The 26,103-nt window shown below is 38.4% G+C and overlaps 2 protein-coding genes across 2 annotated transcripts; one reads left to right on the top strand and one right to left on the bottom strand.

The window, feature by feature from the left end:
• Window positions 1-917: 917 nt before the first annotated feature.
• LOC133718885 (cytochrome b-c1 complex subunit 6-1, mitochondrial-like) lies at window positions 918-14,826 on the bottom strand. Its single transcript, XM_062145765.1, has 5 exons — window positions 14,712-14,826; window positions 14,586-14,615; window positions 12,182-12,266; window positions 1,616-1,705; window positions 918-1,093 (listed from the first exon to the last, which is right to left on the bottom strand). Coding segments are annotated over exons 2-5 (210 nt in total). The 5' UTR covers window positions 14,588-14,615; window positions 14,712-14,826; the 3' UTR covers window positions 918-1,060.
• A 6,805-nt stretch (window positions 14,827-21,631) lies between these two features.
• LOC133717169 (putative disease resistance RPP13-like protein 1) lies at window positions 21,632-26,103 on the top strand. The gene has a single exon (XM_062143828.1). It carries the CDS (start codon window positions 21,684-21,686, stop codon window positions 26,004-26,006), a length of 4,323 nt encoding a protein of 1,440 aa, XP_061999812.1. The 5' UTR covers window positions 21,632-21,683; the 3' UTR covers window positions 26,007-26,103.

Here is a 26,103-nt window from a genome sequence, read left to right as displayed (position 1 = left end):
GATTTTCGCTACTCTCAAGTGAGACCTTGGCTTTTGGCTTGATCATGGCTGTATGGAGTGGCTGGTTTTGACTTGGATCTTGGAAGCAATCTCGATCCTCGTGGACGTCTGCGGTGATACTTAGGTAGCCTAGGTGGAGAATGGATAGGATTTGGAACTATAAAGGTGTCGGGCGGCGCAGGTTTGGACGTATTAATTTAGAATCAGTTTTGGATTCTTGCATATGGTTGTGATTGTCGTTGGTGATGTGAGATTTATCAAACGCAGATGAGAGGAGCCAGTGGTGGATATAGAGGCAACTGGGTCGAAGTTGTTCCGGTCAACCACAGCAAAGTTTGGGTGTCCCGTTTCTGGGTGCATTGGTTCATGGGGTTTGAATGTGTATGGGCTCAACCATGGGTCTCTATATTGGGTATTTTTGAATTATAGGGTTATGCACTTCTGTCTGGGTTTCACATCTAGGATTAGGTGGAAGGTATGGTGTTTTAGGGTTCTCTGCACTTTGAAGCCTTTTCTTTATGACTTGATGGGATTGCTACTTCTATTGTCAGGTAGGTTGTTTATTGTTATACTCTTAACGAGTCTCACTACAAGGGCATTGTGAGTACCGCAATTGTGCGTCTTGGGGAACAATGTCTTTTGTGTTAGAACGAGGTTAGTTTTGATCAGTTTATCATATTTTTGCATTCCCTAATCGTCGTCTGTGATTTGATCCACAAGTCTCAAGATCATGACAATAGTTATGTTGTTGGTAACTATCTTTGGGATGTAGATGAGTTAAGTTTTGCTTTTGCCAAAATTTATTTAGTTACGTTAGAGTTGCATTCTCATGTACTAAGACAACAAAGTGGTGTAGTACTATTGCATTTTTGAATCATTATTTGATTAGATATTACAAAAAAAAAAAAACATGCATGTCAACATGAAATTAAGAATTATTTTATTAATTATTCCAAGTTAACACCTTTTAATAATGATGCTAAAATAAAACACGACCAACATCAAAGCATAGGTTCAAAACGGTAAAAGAATAACAACGAAGATCCTCAAATTTCAATTGTTACTTGAGCTTTCCAAATAACTTTGGCGCGACCTACATTACATGAGAACATGATCAACAAATGAATCAAAACAAAAGAATTTCGTACTTAAGGGATAAATTCATTTTACATTTTGAATTTTAAACCTAGCCTAAAATCATTTATGCATCAAACTCCTAATTTGATCATACTCCCTTAATATTTCTAATTTGATCATACTCCCTTGACATCTCCAATTTGATCGTACTCCATTATAATCATCAATAAACTACTACATCAAATTCTCCTTGAATTGATAATATGGCTAGTCCACTTAGGCTAATTTTTAGCCTTGATCATGTACATGGTGTATTTTTAACATGTCCCAAGTCCTGAGGCCCAAAAAACTATTTTGAGTGGGTTTACTATATTAATAAATCATGAAAAAGTTGAACAACTAGATAATAGTTGGACATGATTGATTAAATTGGAGAGTACAAGGCATGTGATCAAAGTATAAGTCTGGGCACAAATATTTTTATGTGTAAATTTTGGAGAGGTAAAATGATTTTAGCTCTAATAAAATGATAACTTACACATTTGTCAACACAAGATATGTAGTCAAAGTACTGGCCAGTACAATGCTTGTAACCACTATCATCACCTTCAATCCTCTTGACACACGCCTACAAAAAATGAAATAGTTGAATTCACAAACTATGTCTATTCAAAACTAATGTGAAATATTGTGTTGTTGTGTATGTGGAAGTGCAAATACTAATACCAAAATAGTTGAATTCACAAACTATGTCTATTCAAAACTAACGTGAAATATTTTTCCTATTGTCTGTTTTTAATATTGAAAAATAACTTGTAGATAGAGAAAAATGTTCAGAAATTAAAATTCTCATTAAAAAGTTTTTTTTTTTTTTTTTTGAGGATGATCATAAAAAAGCATTAAAGAGACTATAGAACATCAATACAACTTTAGTCATAGCATTAATACACACAAAGCAAACTCAAAAAAAATTTCAACTTTTCAAATAAAAAAACTTGGAAGACCTAGGGTTTTTCCGTTTCCAATCTCAGTGTCTCGTCCGGCGGCTCCCCCTCGGGGTAGGCCTATGGCCTAGTCGGGCTGTGGTGTCCGGCCGGACGGGGTTTTTCTTGAGGCTATTGCTCGGAAGGTTGCTGCTCTAAGTTTTTGGAAGATGGTTGAGGCAGAGTTCCTGGTTGCTCAACCTTTACTGCGTGGTGGATGCGGCGTACTGTGGCGCTGCTTCGAGTCTGGCAGCACAGGTCGTGGAGATGACTGGGTTGATGGCGCGAATCTTGTGACACAGGCGCATGCATGGCAGCGAGGTCGGGCAGCCTGGCTGTTGTGCGTGCAACAATGTGGTGGAGGTTGGAACTGGGCTTGGGTCTAACCAAGCCTGCTGAGCTGGAGTTGTGGCTTTCCTTTGGGCTGCCTTCTTGGGTTTTTTTTTTTTTTTTCTAATAGTTAGTTTTTTTACTTTCTAATAATTCCCTAGCTTTTTAGGGACCTATGCTTGTTAGTTTCTTAATGAGCGCTAATGAGTGTAGTTGCTTGTCAATTTGCTATGTTTTTTTCATAGCTTATATGCTTGCTTTTTTAAGTGAGCGATTAGTTCGAATATAGATGGTATATCTTCTATGTATCACAAAAGTTTTTCTACTAGAACTTCTTGATCTGTCTAGTCGAAGGCAGCAGAATGATATATAATGACCATCTTGGCATGCATTTAATGAAATCCACATTTCAAAAACAACTTTAGTCATAGCAAGAAGAAAATGGGATAGAAAACGAGTAAAAATTAAATAGTGCTCAAGAGAATAACGTACTACCTTATCTACACTTTTAAGCAAATATTGGAGGAGTTTATCAAATCTAGCCGGATAATTGTTGTCACTAGAGATTTCCCAATCATGAAAATAATGACTCATTCAACTTGATTTATTCATTAAAGTGATTTTGAAAATTACTATATCAAGTAAATAAGTTTAGGGACAAAAAAAACCTAAAAGCCTAAAAACCCCGACCAATACAGTCCGGGCCTTAATAACAATAGGCTAAACTAAATCAACCTAGCCGCTAGACGCGAGAGAGAGAGGGAAAAAACCCTAGTTAGAAAACTTCACAGTTTTGACGGCATGGAGGAGGTGGATGAGATGGCTGTCCGACTGGCTGCCTCTCTTGGACTGGCAGATGTGCGTAGGCCGGTGGATCTGCGGCCGGCTCGTGGAGAAGGTTTGCGGCGTTCGCAGACGTATCTGGTGGGGAAGCTGCTGACGGCTAGGGCTTTTAACAAAAGATTGTTCATGGGCATGTTCCGTCGTGCATGGAGATTGAATGGACGGTACACTGCTCAGGAACATGGAGACCGATTTCTGTTCACCTTGACGGATCCAACTGACCGCAACCGGATTCTTCGCGGTGGTCCTTGGGGTTTTGACAGAGCTCCGGTTGTCCTGGCACCTTATGATGGAGTGGGAGCGATTAAGGATGTCCCGCTCTCCACCATAGCCTTCTGGATCAAGGTACGTGGGCTGCCACCAGACTTTCATACCGATCGGTGCTTGAGGAGAATTGGCAGTGCTTTGGGGCGGTTTCTGCAGAAAGATATAACAGAGTTTGGAGAGGGAAGGATTCGGATCCGGGTTGAGATGGATCTTCTGCAGCCTGTGATTTTCCGTCGTTGCTTCACGGTGGATGATGGGATTGATGTAGATCTCGATTTCTTCTTCGAAAATCTCTATGGAAGATGTCAAGATTGTGGTTTGCTTACTCATGTGGGTTTACCATGTGCTGGGCCGCCCTTGCCGGCGGAGGTCAGGAGTGAACAGTCGCCGGTACGGCGAAACCTTGACAGGGTGTTGAGTCGTGTGGATGTGTCTCCTCATGTGGGACCAATGGTGTTCGGAGCACAGCTGAGTCCACAGGTTGGACTCGAGAGGTTTCTGCCACTAGCTAAACCAAAAGGGAGGAAGGAAATCAAGCGCAAGATTGTTACCGATGGTGGTGCGGGCAGTTCTGGAGTCAAAAAGGCACCTGTGCCTGAGCTGGTGGAGACTGGTAGTGACCCAGCTTCGGGAGGTTCACGGCAGGAGCTGATTGGCAGTGGTAGTTTTGTGGAGAAGGAGATGCTGGAGGCCGCTCCGAGTTGTGGTATGCGTCGGAAACGTGTGGATGAAGAGGGTAGCTCTCCCAAGAAGCTACGCCTAAGTCTAGCAGTAAGTCGGACCAATTTGGATGCTATGACAATGGGATTGTGTCCTGTGAAACCTATGAAGGAAGTATACAAAAAAAGGCCAGGAAGGCCAAAGGGGGCAAAGAATAAGGCAAAAGAGCTTAAGGTCATGCATGCTTCCCCTATGAAAAAGTCACCGGCAAAGAAGGTCAAGACTCCTAGGAAAGAGGAGAAATTGGTGAATGGTTTACCGGAATTCACCGTGGTGGAAGCAGTTCATGGTTCCGACCCATCAAAGGGTAAGGAGCCAATAGTTGTTTGATAGGTTGATCCTAGTTCCTATTGTCTATGCTGGTAGAGATACCTCTATGAGTCTTGTGGAAGTACTTAGTTGTTAGCGTACCACAATTGCGTGCTCGGCGTGTGTGACTAGGTAGAATAGATTGCCTGCAAGGCGAGGTGTTTGTATTTGGTATAGGCTACTCAGAGCATAAGTGTCTTATTGGAGTAGTCTTTGTACTATTTCTTAATCTATGAACGGAGCATACTATTGGTATGTCTCAATTTGATCAAAAAAAAAATACAGTCCGGGCCTTGTTAATATTTGTGAGAAACGGTTCGGGTTCGGGCCTAGCTGAGGTATATACGGTTCAGGCCCGGGCCTTTGAAATTCATGTAATAGAAAGCCCGCAAGGCCCCTTAGTTACTTTTTATACTTTTTATTTTGGCCAATTCCTTACCCATTCTAGCATAAGTTACAAACGTTACCATACACCCCAATACATGATATTATTCTCACCCTTTCTCTCTCTTTCTAGCCGCACACCCTTCTTTTCTTCCTCATCTAGTCTTCTTGGTCTCTTACTTCCAGTTCATATGACATTTAACTGAAGGGAACCAGCCCCATATCACGCACAAACGCATGCATATATATAATTGCATTAAGAAGGCTAGATAGCTTGGATCCCTTACTCTTTTCTGTGCTCAATTTTTTATTCTTCTTCTTCTAGTCTCTTTTGGTTTTAAATTTTTTCTCTTTCTTCAAATTTGAAGTCTCTAGATCGTGTTAATGCAAGATCTCAAAGTCTTTGAATAAGTGAATAACCCAAGCAAAAACGGAGCAACCAAATGTTGAGACACATCATTTGGGCCAGGCCCGAAAAGTTTTGGTTCGAGTTCAGGCCCATAAAATTTTAGCAAAGCCTGACCCATGCCCAGCCATAAATAAGTTCCTCCAATGTAAAAATTTGATTTCCATAGTAAATCAAAATGCCAAATTGTTTGGCCATGAATATAGAAAAATGGAGAAATACAAAAATTTTCTTACTCTAGTTAAATATAAATAAATCAAATTATCCACTTTTCCGTGCCTTCATTTGAACCCGCTCGACTCATGATTTTCAAAATCTAGGTTTCCATTTCTCTTTGTAAATTCTACCCCGCTAGCTGTCCCACCTCAATGTATGCAGCCGAATGGGTATCCCTTTCCAAGGGATTGTTGGTTTATCGAAGCTTGGGGGTCAGTTATGGTTTTCTCATATGAAGATAAGGGATGCAGCAGTCTGATTTTGTTTAGTTTTCTGTGGTTAAGGACGGATTAGCAATTTGGGAGTTTGTCGCAGGGCAATGTATGGAATAAAGGGATGGCACGGTCGAATACTCTTACAATGGCGGCTGGTGGTAGGTGAATTGCGTGAGAGTTGTGAATATGAATTCGATTTGGGTTTTTTCAGTGGTCTAGAGATGATGCGATGACAGTGGGAAAGATAGGTGGGTGGTTCATCATACATACAAGGATGAGTAGCTAAAGAGACTGTGGTGAGATGGTGGTGGTGGTATGGCAAAGACGAAGGTCATCTATGCTGAAGGTGCAATGGTTCTGAGGATGAATATGCAAAGAAGCTCATGTTCCCATTTCTATCTAAGCTATAGATTGGATTTGGTCTCATTCCATGGAGCCTAAGGGCAACTCCAATAGTGGGGCTATACTAGATTTGAGACCATTTTGAGACTTCACATCTCTAATAGCCCATTTTAAGGGAACTTAGTTTCAGAATTATAGGACTTGGGCTCATCCCAAGTCTAATATTTGAGACTTTGCTAGAACTAACATCGGGCTACAGTAGAGAGCGACCACAAAGTGGGCTGGGTCAGCCCAACACTAGACTTGACGCGATGGGCATTGTGCTTGTTGGTGACGCGCTGGCAGCTACAAGGGCATATGCAGCACGCGCTGGAGATGGGCTACAGAGAGAAAAAGTGCAAGACATGAGGGCTCCGTCTGACACCCACGTGCAGCAATTGTCTGTTAATGACTATTGTGGGGTTGCAACGGTCATTTAATGGATGGCTAGGACTAATTCGGTTTGAAAATAGATGGTCAAGATATCCTCTTTTTATTATTTTTTTATATGCAACAGATATATTTTCAATCTAACGGATCAGATTTGATCGAAAAACTTGATCAATGACTCCTATTAATTCGAGGCTTATTAATTCTAGTTTTATTCAAAAAAAAATTAAAAATTACTAGAAAATTATAAAAATTACGAAAATTTGAAAGAAAAAAATTATTTTTTGAACCAAACATCAATTTCATTCAACTCAAGCCAGAATGGCACGGATACATACCTTCCCTTGCCATACTAAGGACAAGTTTAGGACGTGGTATGCTAGCACCACTCATTAGACAACCAGTGCTCACTTATTAAAAACAAGCCTATAACTGTGAAAAATCTAGAACACAAGAAATAGGCATAGTTCAACAAAAAACTAAAATCTCTCACTGCCATCCGAATTAGGGCTAGGAGTTTTGGTGGGGTCCATCCTCCTGGATCCTAAATTAGGAACCGCATAGAACCAGAGCCCAAAACTTTGAGCACTAAATCTGGATTTAATCTTAGCACCCAATTTTGTTTGGGCCCCCAAAAAAATCTGGACACCCAAACACAATTGGGCCTCCAACTTGATATGGGCCATAAGGCTGATCTGTGCACCCAATCCACTTTGGGCTCGCCCTTTTCTGCACTGGTTACGCCCAACGTCGACAACGCCGCCGCACGTACAGGAATGGAACACCCAGATTGCATCACCACCGCTTCTTGAAACCGGATGCCCTGAAATGCAGTGATAATGCAATGGAAGCTTCTATTGCACCAAACCACAGCCGGCTTTGAGCCACCCATCCACATCTGACCTGTAAAAATAGCGATCCACTTCAAGCCCAGCGGTAAGCCGTAAACTCGGTGCTGCCTTGATTGATTCACCATCTGCCTCCCGGCGAAGCCAATTGGCCGTGGCCCCTGCCATCGCTGATCACCAGAGGTCGACCAATGCTTCACGCGGTTCTCTGTCACCAAAACCAGGTCGCTCAATAGGCGACAACTCTATGACCTCGCAACGCAGCCTACGCACGGCCTAGATTTGAGTCTAGCTCTGCGCGGCCGCATCCACCACAGCCATTCTCGCACCCACCCCGATTTGAGTCTAAACAAATCAGACCACCTATCATTATCTGTCACATCATTAAAACCACTCCGGCGAGCCTCGAAAGAAGTGATGAAGATCTTAGGGTTGAATTGGGTGATCGCCGCAGAAACTCGGTGTTGGAGGGCCATCAGATGGCTTAGAGAGGAGGCCAATGCCGGCTTCCATTGTTAGAATGCAAATCCTTGGGGGCTAGGGTTTGGGTAGCGGCGAGCCATGCTTACTTTTTTATTTTTATTATATTATTAGATTGTGAAACATAATTACTGATTGAAAGAAAAAAATTATTAAATGATAAGAATAATGTTTAAATATTATGATAAAAATAATAATGTAAATTTTTACCTTATTTATTTAAATTAACATATTTTTAATATAATATTCATAAACATTATACTCATATATACTATATTTTAATCAAGAATAGTGAAAATAGTACACCCATATAGCACCTAATGGTTTTTTTTTTTTGGCATTCATATAGCACCTAATGGTTGGAGATGAGAGTTGAGTCCTATATGAATAGTGTAACGAGGGGTGCTAAAATGAGGATAGCACCCCTAAGTAAAACTTGATTGTTGAAGTTGCCCTAAATGGGCCGTTATTTTATTTTTATGGTTTAATATGTTTTTTCATTGTTGGTTCAACAAAACTAGTATCATTTTTGGTACGTCTTTAAATGGATTGACCAAATCTAGAGTGGATCGACCTAAATTTGAATCCATTTAGTAACAACAAAATTCAACCCGACCCAATCCGTTAACAACTCAATCCAAATCTGTATCTAGCAAATTAACGGATACCCGATCCACTAGTCTGATCCGTTTATCATAACAAATATTTTTAATATCTAATAATAATAATATTAAATCTTTTATTATGATACTTAATAAAACTTTAATAAAATATTGAAATAAAATTAAGAGTGAAGAAACCCTTTTGTAGGGTTTGGCAGAGTACTGCGGCCAAAGCTTCGGTTGCAGGCTGGTATAGCGCAGGCAGGACATCTTGTCGCAGGTTGGGGTAATTTGGGTGTGGTTTTTTGTTGTTTGATTGGTCCAATCTCAGTTCGTAAGGGTCTGGACGCTGTTAGTTGCAGTGGTGTCGGGAAAAGAATCGATCTGCGAGTTCGGCGAGATCAACATACAGATCGAGGGTCGTGTGAAATCGGAGGACTATAGAAGAGGAGAAGTTTTCTACTAATCCTGCTGGTAGATTGGATTTTCTTTTCCAGATTTCGATTGGGTTTTGCTGTTGGCTTGGTTCGTATAGCCAGCGGAACCGAATCGAGGATGATGCGATGCTGGAAAGGTCGGCCATTGGAGAACTTGGCGGTGGCCGTGCTGGAGTGGCAAAAGCTGACTAGGGCTACAGCTATTTTTGCTCCGGTTTGGGCTTGGGCCTATGATCAAATTTGAGTCGTTGGGTCCTATGTTGTAAGCCGGTAAGGAGGATGCCTTGCCACCCTCATTTGTCACTTAGTGATGAAGGTGGGCCTGGCCTGAGATGTGGACCCTCTTGAGATTCCAGATCGATTTATGGCCAAGACCAATAGTTTCAGATCATGACTTTTATGGGAGTTGATAATTATCTGGAATAAGATTGGTTGACAAACGGCTTATAGATGAGGAGTTGCTCCTATTTGTTTGCTGGGAAGTGGCATTTTGTTGGTACCAAAATTGCATGCTTGGCTAATGGGAGGCTAGATTATGATTTTGCCCCAGGAGACACGGAGTAGTTTTTTGTACTATAAGCTCGCTGCTATAGGGAGCTCATAACAGACTTGTAATGAGTTTGCATTTACTTGATAGAGTTCAAAATTTGTCTGTATCCTAATCAAGTACATGGTAGACTCTAGCCCATGCTAATGACTATTGGATCTATTAAAATCAATACCCTTTTCAAAAAAAAAAAAAAAAAGGATAAGGAGAGTGAAATACACGCTCCCAATTTTACAATCCATACTTTATGTATCCTTTTTTAGTAACTTAAATTTTGTCTTTCTATGAAAATTTTTGACCAAGGAAGGAAAGAGGGAGTGTGGTTCACTCCCCTTCATTAACCAATATACTTCTTAGAACACTAAACTAAGGTAAGCAAAATATTTAGTTCATATAATATATATATATATATATATATATATATATATATATATTATAAAAATGGACCAAATTATTAACGGATCGGATTAAATAAACGGATTAATAGATATGGACCAATACTGGATCAACGGAACAAATCTTCAATCCAAACTCATCCAATTAGTGCAAGGAAAACACAAGTAGTAATTTGAGTAATTAGAAATAGTCAAAATAGGTTTTTCATTTCCCCTGGAAAAAGGAAATCTTGATCTTCAAACTTCTTTAAATTCAAAGAGTCAAAAAGGTTGCATATATGAACAATGCTATTTCAATAACAGCAAACAAAAAATTACAGATTGTTTTTGAATCAATTGCAGGTCGTTATGATTGTTAATCGAATAATATAAAAAGTAGTTTGTTTCATCAATGAGATTCACATCCACTGTCTTTGAATGGGGGATTCCAATATAGGGATATTCATATCCAACATTATAGAGACAAGTACCACGAATTAAATATAGGTTTTCTCTATGCATGTATGAATCTGGACCAAAATCCGGTCCATTAACAAGTCTATTTTTGGGTATGGTTTGTGGGGCTTTATGCTGGCTTGCCCACTCTATGTAACTCTGTACTAGGGAAGTAATGAATTATTTGCATTATCAAACGGACACAACCTAGTAGTCCCATAATGAAAAGAAGTGTCGTTAGATTTATTTCTGATAGAAGTATTATGGGAAAACTACTTTAATTGTGTGTCAATGGCGTACATTACCATAATCTTTCTGGTATGTCAATAGTACACTACTACACAAAGTTAATCAGACAACTGGCTAAAGCCCGTTGTCTGAATGAAAATGAGAATGTTGTCTAGTAGCCTGTCGTCTGTTTGACTTCAATCAAACGACAGTCTTTTATGGTTGTCTGCTTCTAACTTACACAACACGTATATATAAATGTGTTGTCTGAAATTACCCAAATTCTATTAATTACAGGAGACTGTTGTAGAGTATGGACTGAGACAACAGTTTATTACTTTGGTGTTGAGTAAAATTATTCTAGGACAACAATGCTTCGATGGGTGTGTTGTCTATGATTAATCTCCAACAACAAGTGCTAGGTGCATGTGTTAGCTTGAATGAACCGCATACTACAGTAACTGTTTGTTTCTATTATCTGAACTGCATTTAACATAACAATTTGCTGGATGTGTATGTTGTCTGAAATGCATTTAAGATAACAGGTGTTGGATGCATGTGTTGTCTTGAATGAACCTCAGACTACACTTACTATTTCTTTCTGTTGTCTGAATTGCATTTAAGACAACAATTTTCTAGATGTATATGTTATCTCAAATGAATTTGAGATGACCAGTGCTAGATGCATGTATTGTCTTGAATGAACTTCACACTAGCCTTACTAATTCTTTATGTTGTCTGAATTGCATTTAAGATAATAAGTTACTGGATGCATATGTTGTCTTGAATGGACATCAGACAATAGGTATCATGTGTATGTGAACACTTGTGTTGTCTAGCTAATAGCTTGCATTACTACAATTACTTGTCTCATATGTTGTTTGAATTGAATTGGCACAATTGCTTTATAGAAATAGGCAAATATGAAAATGTTGATATAAATCAATTCCAAATGTCATTTAGCTACGTAGCTAATAGTGCACTCTTTGCTTGTTGGTGCATATATGAATACATATGATTATGTCATAGTGGGAAAACTATTTTAAGTATCTTATGGCCCGTATGAGGATCATCTTTCCAGTGTGTCACCGTTATTATAGAGTAAATGGAGTAACAAATAGTGTAGTCTTTGGTAGTTGGTGTATTTTAATACATATTAACACATATTATTGTTGGAGGCTCCTATTTTAATTTCTGACACTTTATCGATGCTTATTGTAATCTAAGGGTTAGCATCATATCTCTCCACATTTATTTGGTAAAATGGTCTCATTATTAATCAAGGGTGAGGGCAGGCACACACGACTCTTATTTAATATATATATATATATATATATATATATATATATATATATATATATATATATATATATATATATATCAAACAATAAATTAAAAGTTCCAATGAAAAATTATATTAAAGAAGATTTTTATTTATGATACCCATTAATTGAAGAGTAGGAAGCTTGAATATGGATATAAGAAAGAGATAAAATACAATACAATACCTTTTAATTGATATGATTTTATTAAGAAAGTAATTAACGGCTAAACATAAATATAGTTGTTATATATGAAAATTTGATCTAGTTGTAAGTTTCGTTTGTTACCAATTTCTGGTCAATTTCTTACTAGAAAATCGATAGATTTTGTGACGGCCTTTTAGAAATTAATACAAAATTACATACCTGATATTCAATTAAAGGCTTCACACATTTAGGTTGACAAGAATCCTCAAGATACTTTTTTGTATCAGCAATCTCCTCGTCCGCCCTTAACATAGTGAATAAAAACAAATAGATGAGTAAGAGATAGATCCAAAAGATATCATTATGTGCAACAGAAGGTATTTACAAATATATTTATGCAACTGCAATAATTCTTTACTAAATATGTATATAATTATTACATTGAAAATGAGAAAGTAAATACAATCTTATCAAACAAAAGAAAGATGGACTTTCATTCATTTAAATGCTTTTTGATTTTTCATGATGTGTCATATTTTTAACTAGACAACCATGGCAAATCCATAATTTTATGTGTTAGAGCGCTCACGCACACACGCACCCAAACACACACATATATTCATTTGTTGTCTATTGGAAAACAATATATTGAAATCTCAAACATATGCATTATACCATTATAAGTACTTAATTGATACATAAATGAGACCTTAATCAGCTGCATTTCAAAATCCATAGTTACTAACTTGATTTTTTTTTCTTTCTAAAGTATTGAGTCACTCTTACAATCTTTGTTGGGGCTAGGCATGGGTCAGGCTGGTCCTAAAATATGTAGAAACCGAGACTGAAATGGATACATTGAGTTTAGTTCGAGCTTGTCGATTCTTCAACTCAAAACTAAGCAAAAATCGGTTCGACGACAATCTGTTCGAGTTTTTTGGTTTTTCAAGCTCATTTTTGTAAAAATCTTCAAGAACCCTTGATTTTTCAAAATTATATGAGTTTGAATAGGTTTTTGAATAGAACTGACTTCAAAATTCTTATCATTGAATGCCTTCATCACTATAACCTTGTTTTCTCAACACTTAGATCTATAATCATCGTTGAATGGATATGATGAAACTCATCAAACCCAGCTTGACTGAAGAGGAAGTATGCGCTTAGATCGATGCAAAATACAAGAAAGAAGAAGCAAATACAGAGTTACAATTGAGAAGAGAAAATAGAAGAAGAAGAAGAAGAAGAAGAATACGAAGAAGAGAGATAAGGTTTTTTCATTATTTTGGTATGCAAATAAGAGATACAGTAAACTACAGACCAAGAGACGAAGAAAGGAAGAGAAGAAGAAGAAGAAGAAGGCGAAGAAGAGAGATAAAGTTTTTTCATTGTTTTGGCATGCGAATGAGAGATACAATAAACCATAGACCAAGAGACAAAAAAGGTATCTAACCCTTTCAAAATGGGTCGGCTAGGTTGAAAGCAAATTTTTAAAAATCAAGATCCAAGACCAACCGAGAAGCTTAAGGTGCAGTCCAAACCCAAATTCAAACCGAACTCTAAATTTTTGACTTAAAGAATGATCAAAATCGTCAATTTCACTTCAATTTGAACGGGTTCCTCGGGTTTTTAGGTCAAAATGCTCAGTCCTAGTTTTTGCAATTAACGTATTTCAATTGTTATATAATTATAGGCTAAAGACTCAAAGTTGTAGAACAAAAAATATATGATAATACTGATTACACTAGGTTCGCTTATAGATTCAATGGGAAAAAAGTGAATGGCGTAACTAAATCATACTTAGCATATTCGGCTTTGGATGTTATGGTCTATTAAAGCTACATCATTTTCAAAGGAAACAAGAAGTGATTTCATTAGACGATGTGGTGTTAGCTCAGTGGTTAGAGCACCCACTACCTAAGATCAAGATCCTGGGTTCGAGTCATCATGGGGGTAGGAGTGAAATCATTTGATCCTCTTTTATAAAAAAAAAATAAAATAAATAATAATAATAATAATAATAATAATAATAATAATAATAATAAAAGTGGTTTCATTACCCAAGATCAGGTAACATACATTCTATACTTCATTATTATTCCACCAAAACAAGCATTTATGAATCAAGTTATAGAGAAAAAAAAAAAAAAGGCATAAATCCAGATCTATAGGTCCAAGAAGATCAAGGTGCTATCCTAATAAGGAAAAACAAGTTTGTTGCCTAATTAATCTTTAGAGAATAAAAGGTTTTTTCTTTTTCTCCTAAAATAATACTTATTTTCTTATCACTTTCTACTTTATTATTAGTGCTTATCAAAAGGATGAAGCAATCATTTGTATTTGTAACTTGTTAAAACCTACATGTCAAAGTAAACATATTTCGACATTAGATAAAATATAGAACGCAGATTGAAAAGTAAAGTTGAACCTCAAGATAGCTATTCTATATGAAGATTTGGTGTTTTGACCACTAGAAATTTGAGAAATAACGTCATTATGATACTCAATTCATTGTTATCTAGTATAATATGACTAATAACAAATAAAGTTTGTAAGAAAAAGCACATTATGCATTACACAAAACAATTACTGCAAACAAAACCTACATATAAACACAAATACTCACATAGAAATGAATGAATAAACTTTGAGACTCCTGCAAAGAAATAAGATAAACCAATTAGACGAGCATAATTGAAAATTTGACTACAAACTTTGTTAATCTTGCAGGAAATTTGAAATACAAGGATACCTTTTTGAGTTCTGATTCAAAGAGAAAGAGCTGTTACGTAGTTGCAATGGCTTTACTCTAATCTAGAATAGAGACTAAGAGAGGAATGGAACTCTGAACAACTACAATTGTGGAAATGTTGAATTTGTCTCTTTAACTAACTATCTCCATTTTGTTTTGTTGTAAAAGAACTTGTCAAACTATAACAAATTTTACGCAATCCTTGATTTTTCACCCTTTTTTTTGGATAGTGAAAAATTAAAATTAAAATTCTTACACAACTTTTTGTTGTAAAAAGACATCAATGTCCTTTTCTTTTAAAGAAATTCTTTGCATGTCCTAAGTTGATTGCTGCTGTGTTTAGTTCTTGCCTATTACAAACAAACCCCTTTTCGGTATTATGAAAATATTTTGGGTGATTGGGAATTACCCCCTTAGAAAATGTGTCAAGTCTTGTCCATGTTCAAGACTCAATCTTTAATAGATATTTTGGCATACATTTATTTAGAACACAAGCCTAGGAATTATAGGTTGCATTTCAAATTATGCAATGAATACTAAAGAATTTAGTAAATATATTAAGGTAAGCATTAGAACAAAAAATTATAATTGTTGTAAATGATAATGACTATTCATGCAATAGGTATTGCTTAATGTATGCGATTGACAGACTCGTAATGTGTGCGATTGACATACTTGTAATGTGCGATTGATTAGTATAGCTATTATGTATTGCCTTTTAATTTGTATACATGATGTAACCCTATATAAACCTCATAGTGAGATGAATACAAGACAATACAATTTTTCCAATTCTTTACAACACGTTATCAGCACGAGCCCTAACCACAAGAAAAAAACCAAACCAGAAAATTCTTCAAAACCTGCCATTGCCACCTTCGAGCCTCACTGCCGCAGCTCCTAGCCCACGCTAGCCTCACCTGCGCACCTGCCCCTGCAGCACCTACGCGCCCCTGCGCACGCATCCCTGCTGCCCCTGCAGCACCAACGCACACCGACTGCATCCTTCTCCTTTCCTGTGCACGTCCGTCTGCTTGCAGGCTCCGAAACATCTAGTTCGGAACCTCAGATCAAAATTCTTTCTTCATCAGAGTTGTTCGTCTCTGTCTCTTCCATCTGACCTCCAAATTTCAGCCTTATCGGAGTTATTTTGAGACCGGTACAACAATCAAAGTGAAAGATGTTCAGAAGAGAATCTGCTCCGAATTTCAACACGTAAGTTTTGTAATTAAGGTTGCTGCTTTCTTGTATTTTAAATTCCTTTTATTTTTTGCACAATTTTGGAATATATGAACAGGATTTTGAGTATTTAATAAAGTGGAATTATGGGGATTCACGCTTAACGAACTAAGAGTGTTCGTATGAACTAAGAGTGTTCATAATGCTCGGACTAAGAGCGTCCGCAAGCATCAAATTGTAACCATATTAAACATCATTGTTCGGTCTAATCCAAATATTCTTGGAAATCGATTTCTTGGTAGCATTAAGGCTCGGAAATCTTATATTAGTTGTCGTGGAAGTTTTTACTCCGAAACTAATCTATTCTCCTTTGTCTTTGAATGTCGAATGCAAACGTGCAAAAACTCGACTTCACTAAACCAGATTCAAATGACATTTGTTATCACCGATGGGTGAATGACGTCAAGAATCACCTCACTACTAATGAGATTCTGTGGAGAAGAGCTCACAGACTAAAGATTAATTGAGAAAAATCCTCTCAACCTTCCCCGTCTCAGCGTTAATGATTGCCAAGCAATAGGCTTGTGTGCAATGCTAGATGGATTACGAGGTTTCATCAACTTATGTCAGTTACTGAGAAAGCTAACAACATATTCGTGAAAAACTATAATTCAAAGGCCCGTTGGAACTAAGAGCGTTCACGAGGCGAATTATAATAGCGCACCTAAAGAATGGCGCAAGGAGCGGAACCCTAAAAAGTTAAGGGCCAACGAAATGGACGTGTAGGTTCATACAACCGCCCTACAAAGGAAGGAAAACCGCGAGATTGATAAGCGGACACGTGGCAACATTGGCCAACGTGGGAGAGGCAAAACAGGCGCCGCCGGTAGTGATGGTGTCGCCACCAACGTCCATGGAGGATGTCCAAATGCACAAGGTGCATCTCAATTAATGGGTGAGGTAATGCTATAGATGTGGATCTTTAAAGCATTGGTTTAAGCACTAGAATGCGAGTGGAAATTAAAACAAAAGCTGCACAATACAAGTGCATAAAGATATGAGAGAGCATGAGGCTCATCTCGCAGCTGAAGGAGATGATGGAAATGACAATGACTTCAATCTCATCATTATAGACTTCAAATCTGGCGAGGAAAACAACCATGTTGATGCCGCAGATTTTGATTAAATAGTCTTTTATTTTTCCAAAGAATTATGTAATGGCAATTATGCCTTAATTAATAAATGACAATTTTGTATTAACTCTTTCTCAAGTGGCGCATCCAATGAAGTATGATGTCTAGGAAAGTAATTGAGATTAGTGGTACTTAAGAGAGCCTCGCTCTACCGACATCTCTCTCTACTTCCCTGGTCATATTTGATTGGAGTTACCAAACGGATTGAGTGACTACAATCTGTCTAAAGTTTGACTTTTATTTTTTGGATTAGACTTTGGTTAAGAAACTTTGATGTAATCATTGGCTATTAATAAAGTGTCGATTCTTTTACTTAATGTCTTGGACATACCTTAATTCGAACTTTATTTGAAAGATATAAGAGCCAATGGTTTTCATGTGGAAACACATTGTGAGAATGGACAAGAGTTCCTTTGCATCACCTCTAATGACTACGGGCATAAATGAGTATTAGAAACTTATGTGTCGCTCTAGTGGGTTGTATGCAACCACTATTCGAGTCATTGAATCCATCCATGTCATGAGAAATGATTTATGGGATTCTGACACATATAGGCTTTGACATGACCGTTTGGGACACCTAGGTCGTGATATGATGATCCGTCTATTAAAGACTTCACACGGACATCCATTCTTCAAAACGAAGAGAAGTAAGAACCAAAAATCGGTTCGAGGAGAAGCACATACGCCTCACGGCGCCAAGACTGTGCATGACCGGCCACTTAGGGCAGGTGTCGTCTACCCCCTACGGCAACAACATGGCTTTGACACCATGGACTCCTCTTTGACTCCTTTTTCTACTTCTAAAGTCAATTGTGACTTCGTGGCTCAACCAAATTCTTATTTGGTTGCTTCTAAAGCCCATCTTTCATTTTGCAAAGCCTGCTCTTTAGCAAAATTAGGATCGAGACCATCCTATGCAAAGGACACTAAGGAAATAATTCCATTCTTACAAAGAATCTAAGGGAATTATGTGGATTGGATCAACCAACTTGCGGACCGTATAGATGTTTTATGGTGTTGGTTGATACGCAAACACGCTGGTTACGTGTTGTGTCATTATTCACTCGTAATGCTGTTTATACTACACTTCTAGCACATAACATATGGCTGCGGGCTCACTACCCAGATCATCCCCTTCAGTCAATTTGACTTGATAATGCTAGAGAGCGTAGGAGACCCATAGGTTCGATTGATTCTCGCCCTAAGAAGAGAGCGAGTTTGGCACAACTTGATCCATTGATCATTGATACTCAAAATTCGTCTCATGAGAATATTTTAGATTGTGGTTATGTCCAAGAGACATCGTTGGGGGACGCCTCAATGTTAGAACAAATTCCTGAGAATATAGAGATCTCTACGAACTACACTAGTGTACATGAGGACGTGGAATTGTTGAGACCAATGACATCGAACCTTACTCCGTTGAAGAATGCCAACGTAGAGAAAATTGGCCTAAATGGAAAGATGTGATCCAAGTTGAATTGGATTTACTAACGAAGAGGAAGGATTTCGGGCCTGAGATGCCAACACCTCCTAACATAAAACTTGTTGACATTAATAGGTCTTCGTTAGATAGCGTGATGAGACAAATATATGATAATCTCGCCTTATGGCGCAAGACTTCTCACAAAACGCCCTGGAATCTACTACGAGAAGACATATTCTCTCGTAATGGATGTCATTGCACTCCACTACCTTGTCAGTTTGGTAGTTTCCAAATAACTGAACATGCAGCTTACGAATGTGGTCACTACGTATCTTTTTGGGGATCTAGATACGGAATATAATGAAGGTTCTTGTGAACTTCATTTACCAAGTCAAGTGGCTCTAGACCACGGAGCGCATTTGCAACGAGGTTGAAACGCTCACTAAAGTGACTACTTGATTGGGAAGAGATATGATGAACTATGCCCACGCGTTTCCATGACAAGTTCCGGATTTGCAATTGTCGCGGTTTATGTTGATAAACATAATTGGAAATCTTAAGAGTTAAGGGAAACCGCTGAACACCTGAAATCCGAGTTTGAGATGAAGGACCTTGGGAGAACTCTAGATTTAGAACTTGTATACCGTGTCAATAAATGCTTGGCATTTTGATAAAGTCAAAAATGCACTCCCATGGTCGTCCGTAGTCTTGGCCCTAAAAGGGATCCGTTTCGTCCCAGGGATGATGACGAAGACGTGTTAATAGCAGAAGTGCTTACTTATGTACAATAGACGCATTATTGTACTTAGCACAATACAAGACCGGACACCTTAATTGTTATAAATTTGTTGGCTAGATATAGCCCCGCACCAACGCAACGCCATTGGACTGGTATAAAAGCAATCTTTCGTTACTTAAAATGTACGATAGATATGGGCTTGTTCTATCCCTACAGAGAGAAAAGAAATAACGGAAGTGTGGGATCGGACTCCACAAGGCAAAACGCCACCTTCCGTGCTCCTCCTCCCCTCCATCAAAATCACAACGATGTCTTGATGGGTTTTGCTGATGCAGGGTATCTCTCTGACCCTCACAAAGGTCGCTCCCAAACGGGTTATGTCTTTACCATGGGAAGCACTGCGATATCTTGGAGGTCTACAAAACAGACCCTTGTTGCTACTTCCTCAAATCATGCAGAGATTATCGCTCTACATGAAGCCGTGCAGAATGCATATGGGTAAGGTCTGTAGTTAGACACATTCGAGGAACTTGTGGTTTGAAGTTTACCACAGATGAACCTACATGCATTTATGAAGATAATGCAGCTTGTATTGAGCAAATGAAGTTAGGTTTCATCAAGGACGACAACACCAAGCATATATCGCCTAAGTTCTTTTACAATCAGCAACAACAAACACTTCTAAATATTGAAGTGAATCAAATCCGTTCAGAGGATAATGTAGCGGACTTGTTTACCAAGTCGTTACCTAAATCCACCTTCGAGAAACATGTGAAGAGCATCGGATTAAGAAAGTTATCTGAACTCCCATAATTGTAGAAATTAAGGGGAGACCTTGACATCAGGGGGAGGTATGATGTCTACATGTTCGATCTCGAAGAGTGAATGACGTGTTGTGCTCTTTTTGTCCTTCGACCAGGGTTATTTTTGTCCCACTGAGTTTTTGTTACCTGACAAGGTTTTTAACGAGGCAACAATCAAATCGTCATCACCAAGTTTGAGCGGCACAAGGGGGAGTGTTAAAGGATGTCGACTACTCCACATTCACGCGCGTTGTGCTCTTTTTTTCCTTCGACCAAGGTTGTTTTTTTCCACAGGGTTTTTATTACTTGACAAGGTTTTTGACGAGGCAACTTAGAAGCGCATAGCAGAGACAACACTATTGACATGGAATATCTAAGGGGGAGTGTTGTAAATGATAATGACTATTCATGCAATAGGTATTGCTTAATGTATGCGATTGACATACTCGTAATGTGTGATTGATTAGTATTGCTATTATGTATTGCCTTTTGTATACATGATGTAACCCTATATAAACCTCATGGTGAGATGAATACAAGACAATACAATTTTTCCAATTCTCTACAACAATAATATGAAAGGAGATTTTAAAAATTGATTTATTGTTCCTAGACATGCAATCTGACACAAAGATTTTAAAAACAAAAGTGGACAAACCCCATGTGATGGTAAGGACAAATGATGGTGCAACAAAGAGAAATGCTGCTATGCTGCTCTTGTACCCCTTTTCAGTATTATGAAAATATTTTGGGTGACTGGGAATTACCCCCTAGAAATTGTGTGAGTGGGAAATTCCCCAATTCTTAATTTTTCAACAAGAGAAGAACAGCTAGTTCTTATCGGCTTTGTGGTGGTTAGAGTTTTTTTTTCTTCTTTAAATATAATTGTGAAAGATATTAATCAAAAGGTGTTACCACTAGGATATATACATTTTTAGAAATTACATAAACATACTATTTGCCTAAGTTAAATTGTACATATTTGTATATAGAAAAATCTACTCTCTGCATTGTTGTATGATCTCAATATTATTCTTAGAGATACGTGCCTTCAAGGATTCACCATCTTCATATTATTTAATTGAAACTGTTAGAAGCTAATAGTGCACAAATAGATTCTAGTAACCTTGATCATCTTGTAAACATTCTTTTGGTGTTTACGCTAGTTTTGTTGAGTGCAAAATACAAACTAACAATAAGATTGTGTTGACTTCCATTGTATTCTACAGACATGTTTAAGTATTCCACTTTGAACACTTGGTATGCACTCAGTATTTTTTTTCTATTCTTTTTTTTGTTTTTTTGTTTCAAGTATTCCGCTTTGCAGAATTAATACTAGTGCAAATAATGTCTTAAGTGTAGCTACATGTCTTTGACGAATAAACTCTCATAAATTGTTCTAACGATCTGAATGATTGACCATCTAGATAAAAACTACTATTGTTGACTGGAAACTAGCAGCCACCATGTATGTGTTGTTTACTAGTAGTCTAGTACTTTTTTTTTTTTTTTTGGTCAAAGTAGTCTAGTACTTTTGAAGACTTGTATTCTGCATATATAGGCCAAAGCAACACTGTTCTTAGCCTTTTGCATTTTCTCTTTACTTTTCAACTCTGGATATTACAATCCATGGCTATTGGAGAGGCTTTTCTCTCTGCCTTTCTTCAAGTTCTGTTTGATAGATTGGCTTCCCATGAATTTCTAGGTCTACTATGTGGCAGGAAATACGATGATCTGCTGGATAAGTTGAAGATCACCTTGCTGACGGTTACTACGTTGCTTAATGATGCTGAGGAGAAGCAGTTTTACATCACTGCAGTGAAGAAGTGGCTGCACATGACTAAAGATGCTCTATATGATGCAGAGGATATACTCGATGAGTTGGCTAGTGAAGCTTTGGCATTTAAGATGGCAGCTGAATCTCATACCAGCACGAATAAGGTATGGAATTGGAACCCTATTTCCACCCCTCGCAGTCCATCTACTAGAGGGATAGAATCTAAATTGATGAAGATAATTGAGAGGTTAGAGTTAATTGCCAAATATAAAAATGTTCTAGGCTTGAAAGACAATGTTGGAGGGAGGTTGTTTGGCTTTAGGCTTAGATCACCAACAACATCGTTGGTGGATGAATCATGTATTTATGGCAGGGGCTGTGATAAAGAGAAGATAATTCAACTTCTTGTACGGGATGGGCCAACAAGTAGTAACGTTGGTGTAGTTCCTATAGTGGGCATGGGTGGTATTGGAAAAACGACTCTTGCGCAACTGGTTTACAATGATAACATAGTGGACATGCATTTTGATTTGAAAGTTTGGATATATGTATCTAGTCACTTTGATGCTGTGAGGGTGACAAAAACAATGCTTGGGTCAGTCCATTCAGAAAAAGTTGATCTTGATGACTTAAATTTGCTTCAAGTTTGTTTGAAAGAAAAATTGGCTGGGAAGAGGTTCTTGCTTGTTTTAGATGATGTTTGGAACAAAAGAAATAATGATTGGGATCTCTTGTGGTTCCCTTTGGAAGTAGGGAAAAGTGGAAGTAAGATAATAGTCACAACGCAGAATAGTGATGTTGCCTCAAGCATGGGTACCGTACCAGCTTATCATTTGAGCGGTTTATCATTTGAAGATTGTTGGTTATTGTTCATGAGTCAAGCATCGGAGAACAGAATCATTGATGTTAATTTTCAGGCCATTGGCAAGGAGATAGTGAGAAGGTGTGATGGTTTGCCCTTGGCAGTGAAAAGATTTGGAATCCTGTTGCGGTCTAGAACTGAAGAAGATGAATGGAAAGACATTTTAAATAGGCCAATATGGGATCTACCAGATGATGAAAGTAACATTCTTCAAACTTTAAGCTTAAGCTATCATCACCTTCCTGCACATTTGAAGCCATGTTTCGCATATTGTTCCATTTTCCCAAGAGAATTTGAACTGGACAAGGATTCACTTGTTTTATTATGGATGGCTGAAGGTTTTCTTCAGCAACCTAAAGGAAGCAAAAAATTGGAAGCTGTGGGTGGTGAGTATTTTCATGAGCTAGTATCCAGATCATTCTTTCAACAGTCTGTTCACAACAGATCAGGGTACATAATGCACAACCTTGTGCAAGAGCTAGCTCAGTTTGTTTCTGGAGAATTCTGTTTCAGATTGGAGGACAAAGTTGAGGACAGTGATGAACACAAAGCTTTTGAGAAGGCTCGTCATTCTTCCTATGTTCGTCGTCAACGAGAGGTAACAACAAGGTTTGAGTCCTTCAGCAGACTTGAGCACTTACGCACCTTCCTTCCATTGGATTCAACAGATGGAATTGGAGTCAGCTATTTGGCTAAGAAAGTCCCTAATGACCTGCTGCCCAAGTTACGATGTTTACGAGTGCTATCTTTCAGTGCATGTCGTATTACTGAACTGCCAGATTCACTTGGCAATTTAAAACATCTACGCTATTTGAACCTTTCTCGCACTGCAATAGAAGGGTTGCCTGATAAAATGACTATGCTTTGCAATTTACAGACATTGATATTAACAGAATGTCGCTCTCTCACAGAGTTGCCAGTACGGATGGGGAACCTAACAAGCCTACGCCATCTTCATATCAATGGAAGCAGACTAAAAGAGATGCCACCGCAAATGTGTAGATTGAAGAATCTTCAAACCTTGTCAAGTTTCATGGTTGGTAGAGACAGAGGATGGGGAATTAGGGACTTGAAGGACATGGTGCAACTTAAAGGCTCGCTTCTCATTTCTGGATTGCAGAATGTTGATAATTTTGTAGATGCAATGGAGGTTAATCTGAAGGGAAAACAAGGACTTGAGCACTTGGTGTTCCAATGGAGTGAAATTTTTTATCATTCACTCAATGATAACATGCCAAAAATTCACAAAAACCTAGAAGATCTCAGCACCAGAGGCCGTAGTTTTACAAGATTTCCTAGTTTCAAGGAAACCATGGAGGCTTGTGCATTGGAACCGACAAACAGTGTGGATATTTCAAGAAATGAAAGAGTTGAAATGGTTGTACTTGAGATGCTGCAACCTCATAAAAATATAAAAGGAGTCACAGTAAAAGATTATGGAGGCACAAGGTTTCCTAGTTGGATTGCATCCCCATTGTTCTCCAATATCATATTTTTGAAGGTTACTGATTGCAGGAAGTGTATAGAACTACCAGCACTTGGGCAACTACCCTCACTAAAAGATCTCATTCTTGAAGGAATGGAGGGCCTAAAAAGTATAGGTGCTGAGTTTTATGGGAATTGTTACTCTCCTGTCCTTCCATTCCCGTCGTTGGAAACTCTAAAGTTGGACCGGATGATAAACTGGAAGGACTGGTCGTCTTCTGGGGTTGAAGGTAGGGAAGACTTTTGTCGCCTGCAGAAGATTGAAATTCTAAACTGTCCCAAGCTTAGAAGTTTTTCACAACACTTTCCTGCCTTGAGAGAAATGAGAATCAAGTGGTGTGAAGAACTGATTGCTCTTCCATGCCTTTCAAATACAGATAATGCCTCAGGACAAGGCGTAGAATTTCCTTGCCTACTGGAACTTTCTATAGGGACATGTCCCAAGTTGAATAGATTGCCTAGTCTCTTTCCTTCTCTGAAAGTACTCAAGATAAATGGATGTCAAGAACTAGAAGAACTGCCCAAGCTCCCTTCCATCCATGAGTTGGAGCTTAAAAATTGCAATGAAGGGGTACTACAAAGTATAGTTGGACTTGCCTCGCTTACCTACTTGCATTTGAATCAAATTCCCAATCTGACATGTCTACTTGAAGGGTTTCTGCAACAATTGACAGATCTTGAAGAGTTGAAAATTGCAGATCTAAGCGAGATCATCACTTTGTCTAATGATATTGGATTGCAAAACCTCTTGCACCTCAAGCACTTGGAAATTTCAGAATGTCCATTCTTAAAAGAGCTACCACAATGCTTGTACAAACTCTCCTCTCTTAAGGAGTTTAGAGTCTGGAGATGTCCCTCGCTTGTATCATTTCCAGACACAGGCTTTCCTTCCACACTTAGAGGCCTTGAGATCAAGGGTTGCGAGGCTCTGCAGTTCCTACCAGAGTGGAAGATGCATGGTAACAAGTGGTCCTCTCCGTTTGAGTATTTGGTAATTGAAGATTGTTCTTCTCTGAAGTCTTTACCAGGAGGAAAGCTTCCTAGTACACTTAAACACATTGAAATCCAAAACTGCATAAATTTGGATTCCCTCTCAAATGACATGATTCAAAATAGCACTTGTCTTGAATTCCTTAACATTTCTGGGTGTCATTCTGTCATGTCCTTTGCAGAAGGTACTTTTGGGCTCCCTGCAGTCACATCTGGCATGGTGATGAACCTTAAACATCTCATCATCAACAACTGCACCAAACTCAAGTTGATACCTGAAGGTCTTCACAATCTTATCCATCTCAACAACTTAGAAATTGCCGAGTGTCCACTTCTCGAGGCTATTGCAGAATTTGGCCTGCCAACCTCCATGCTGCAGTCAATCAAAATCTCCAAATGCCAAAGCCTCAAGTCCCTGCCAAATCGTATGTACAGCCTCACATGTCTTCAAGAACTCTGTCTAGAAGGTTGCTCCAATCTTGTGTCATTTCCAGAGGGTGGCTTGCCTACCAATCTATTGTCACTTTCGATCTTGGATTGCGAGAAACTCCTACCAACATTTGAGTGGGGGTTGCATGGGCTCACATGTCTCACCAACCTCACCTTTGGCGGTTGTGAAGCTCTGGTGTCGTTCCCAGAGGACTGGTTGTTGCCTACAACTTTATCCTCTCTTCAACTTCAGCGATTGCCAAATCTTGAATCCCTTCCGAAGAGACTGAATGATCTCACCTCTCTGGATAGTCTGGAGCTATCAGAATGTGACAAACTTCAAACCTTTTCTGAAGAAGAGCAACCAAAGATGCTTCAGAATTTTGAAATTTTGGGATTTCCTCTTTAAGTGGTTTTGTCTGAACAGGATACAGTTGTGTTGACATGGTTGTATGTTTATAATTCCGACTTCTTCAAGTAATCTAGCTCAGGCCAATGTATCAAAA

Source organism: Rosa rugosa, chromosome 6, assembly GCF_958449725.1.
Source record: "Rosa rugosa chromosome 6, drRosRugo1.1, whole genome shotgun sequence".
Taxonomy (NCBI): Eukaryota; Viridiplantae; Streptophyta; class Magnoliopsida; order Rosales; family Rosaceae; genus Rosa; species Rosa rugosa.
Note: the sequence above shows the minus strand (reverse complement) of the source record. Positions and strands in the feature narration are given on the sequence as shown.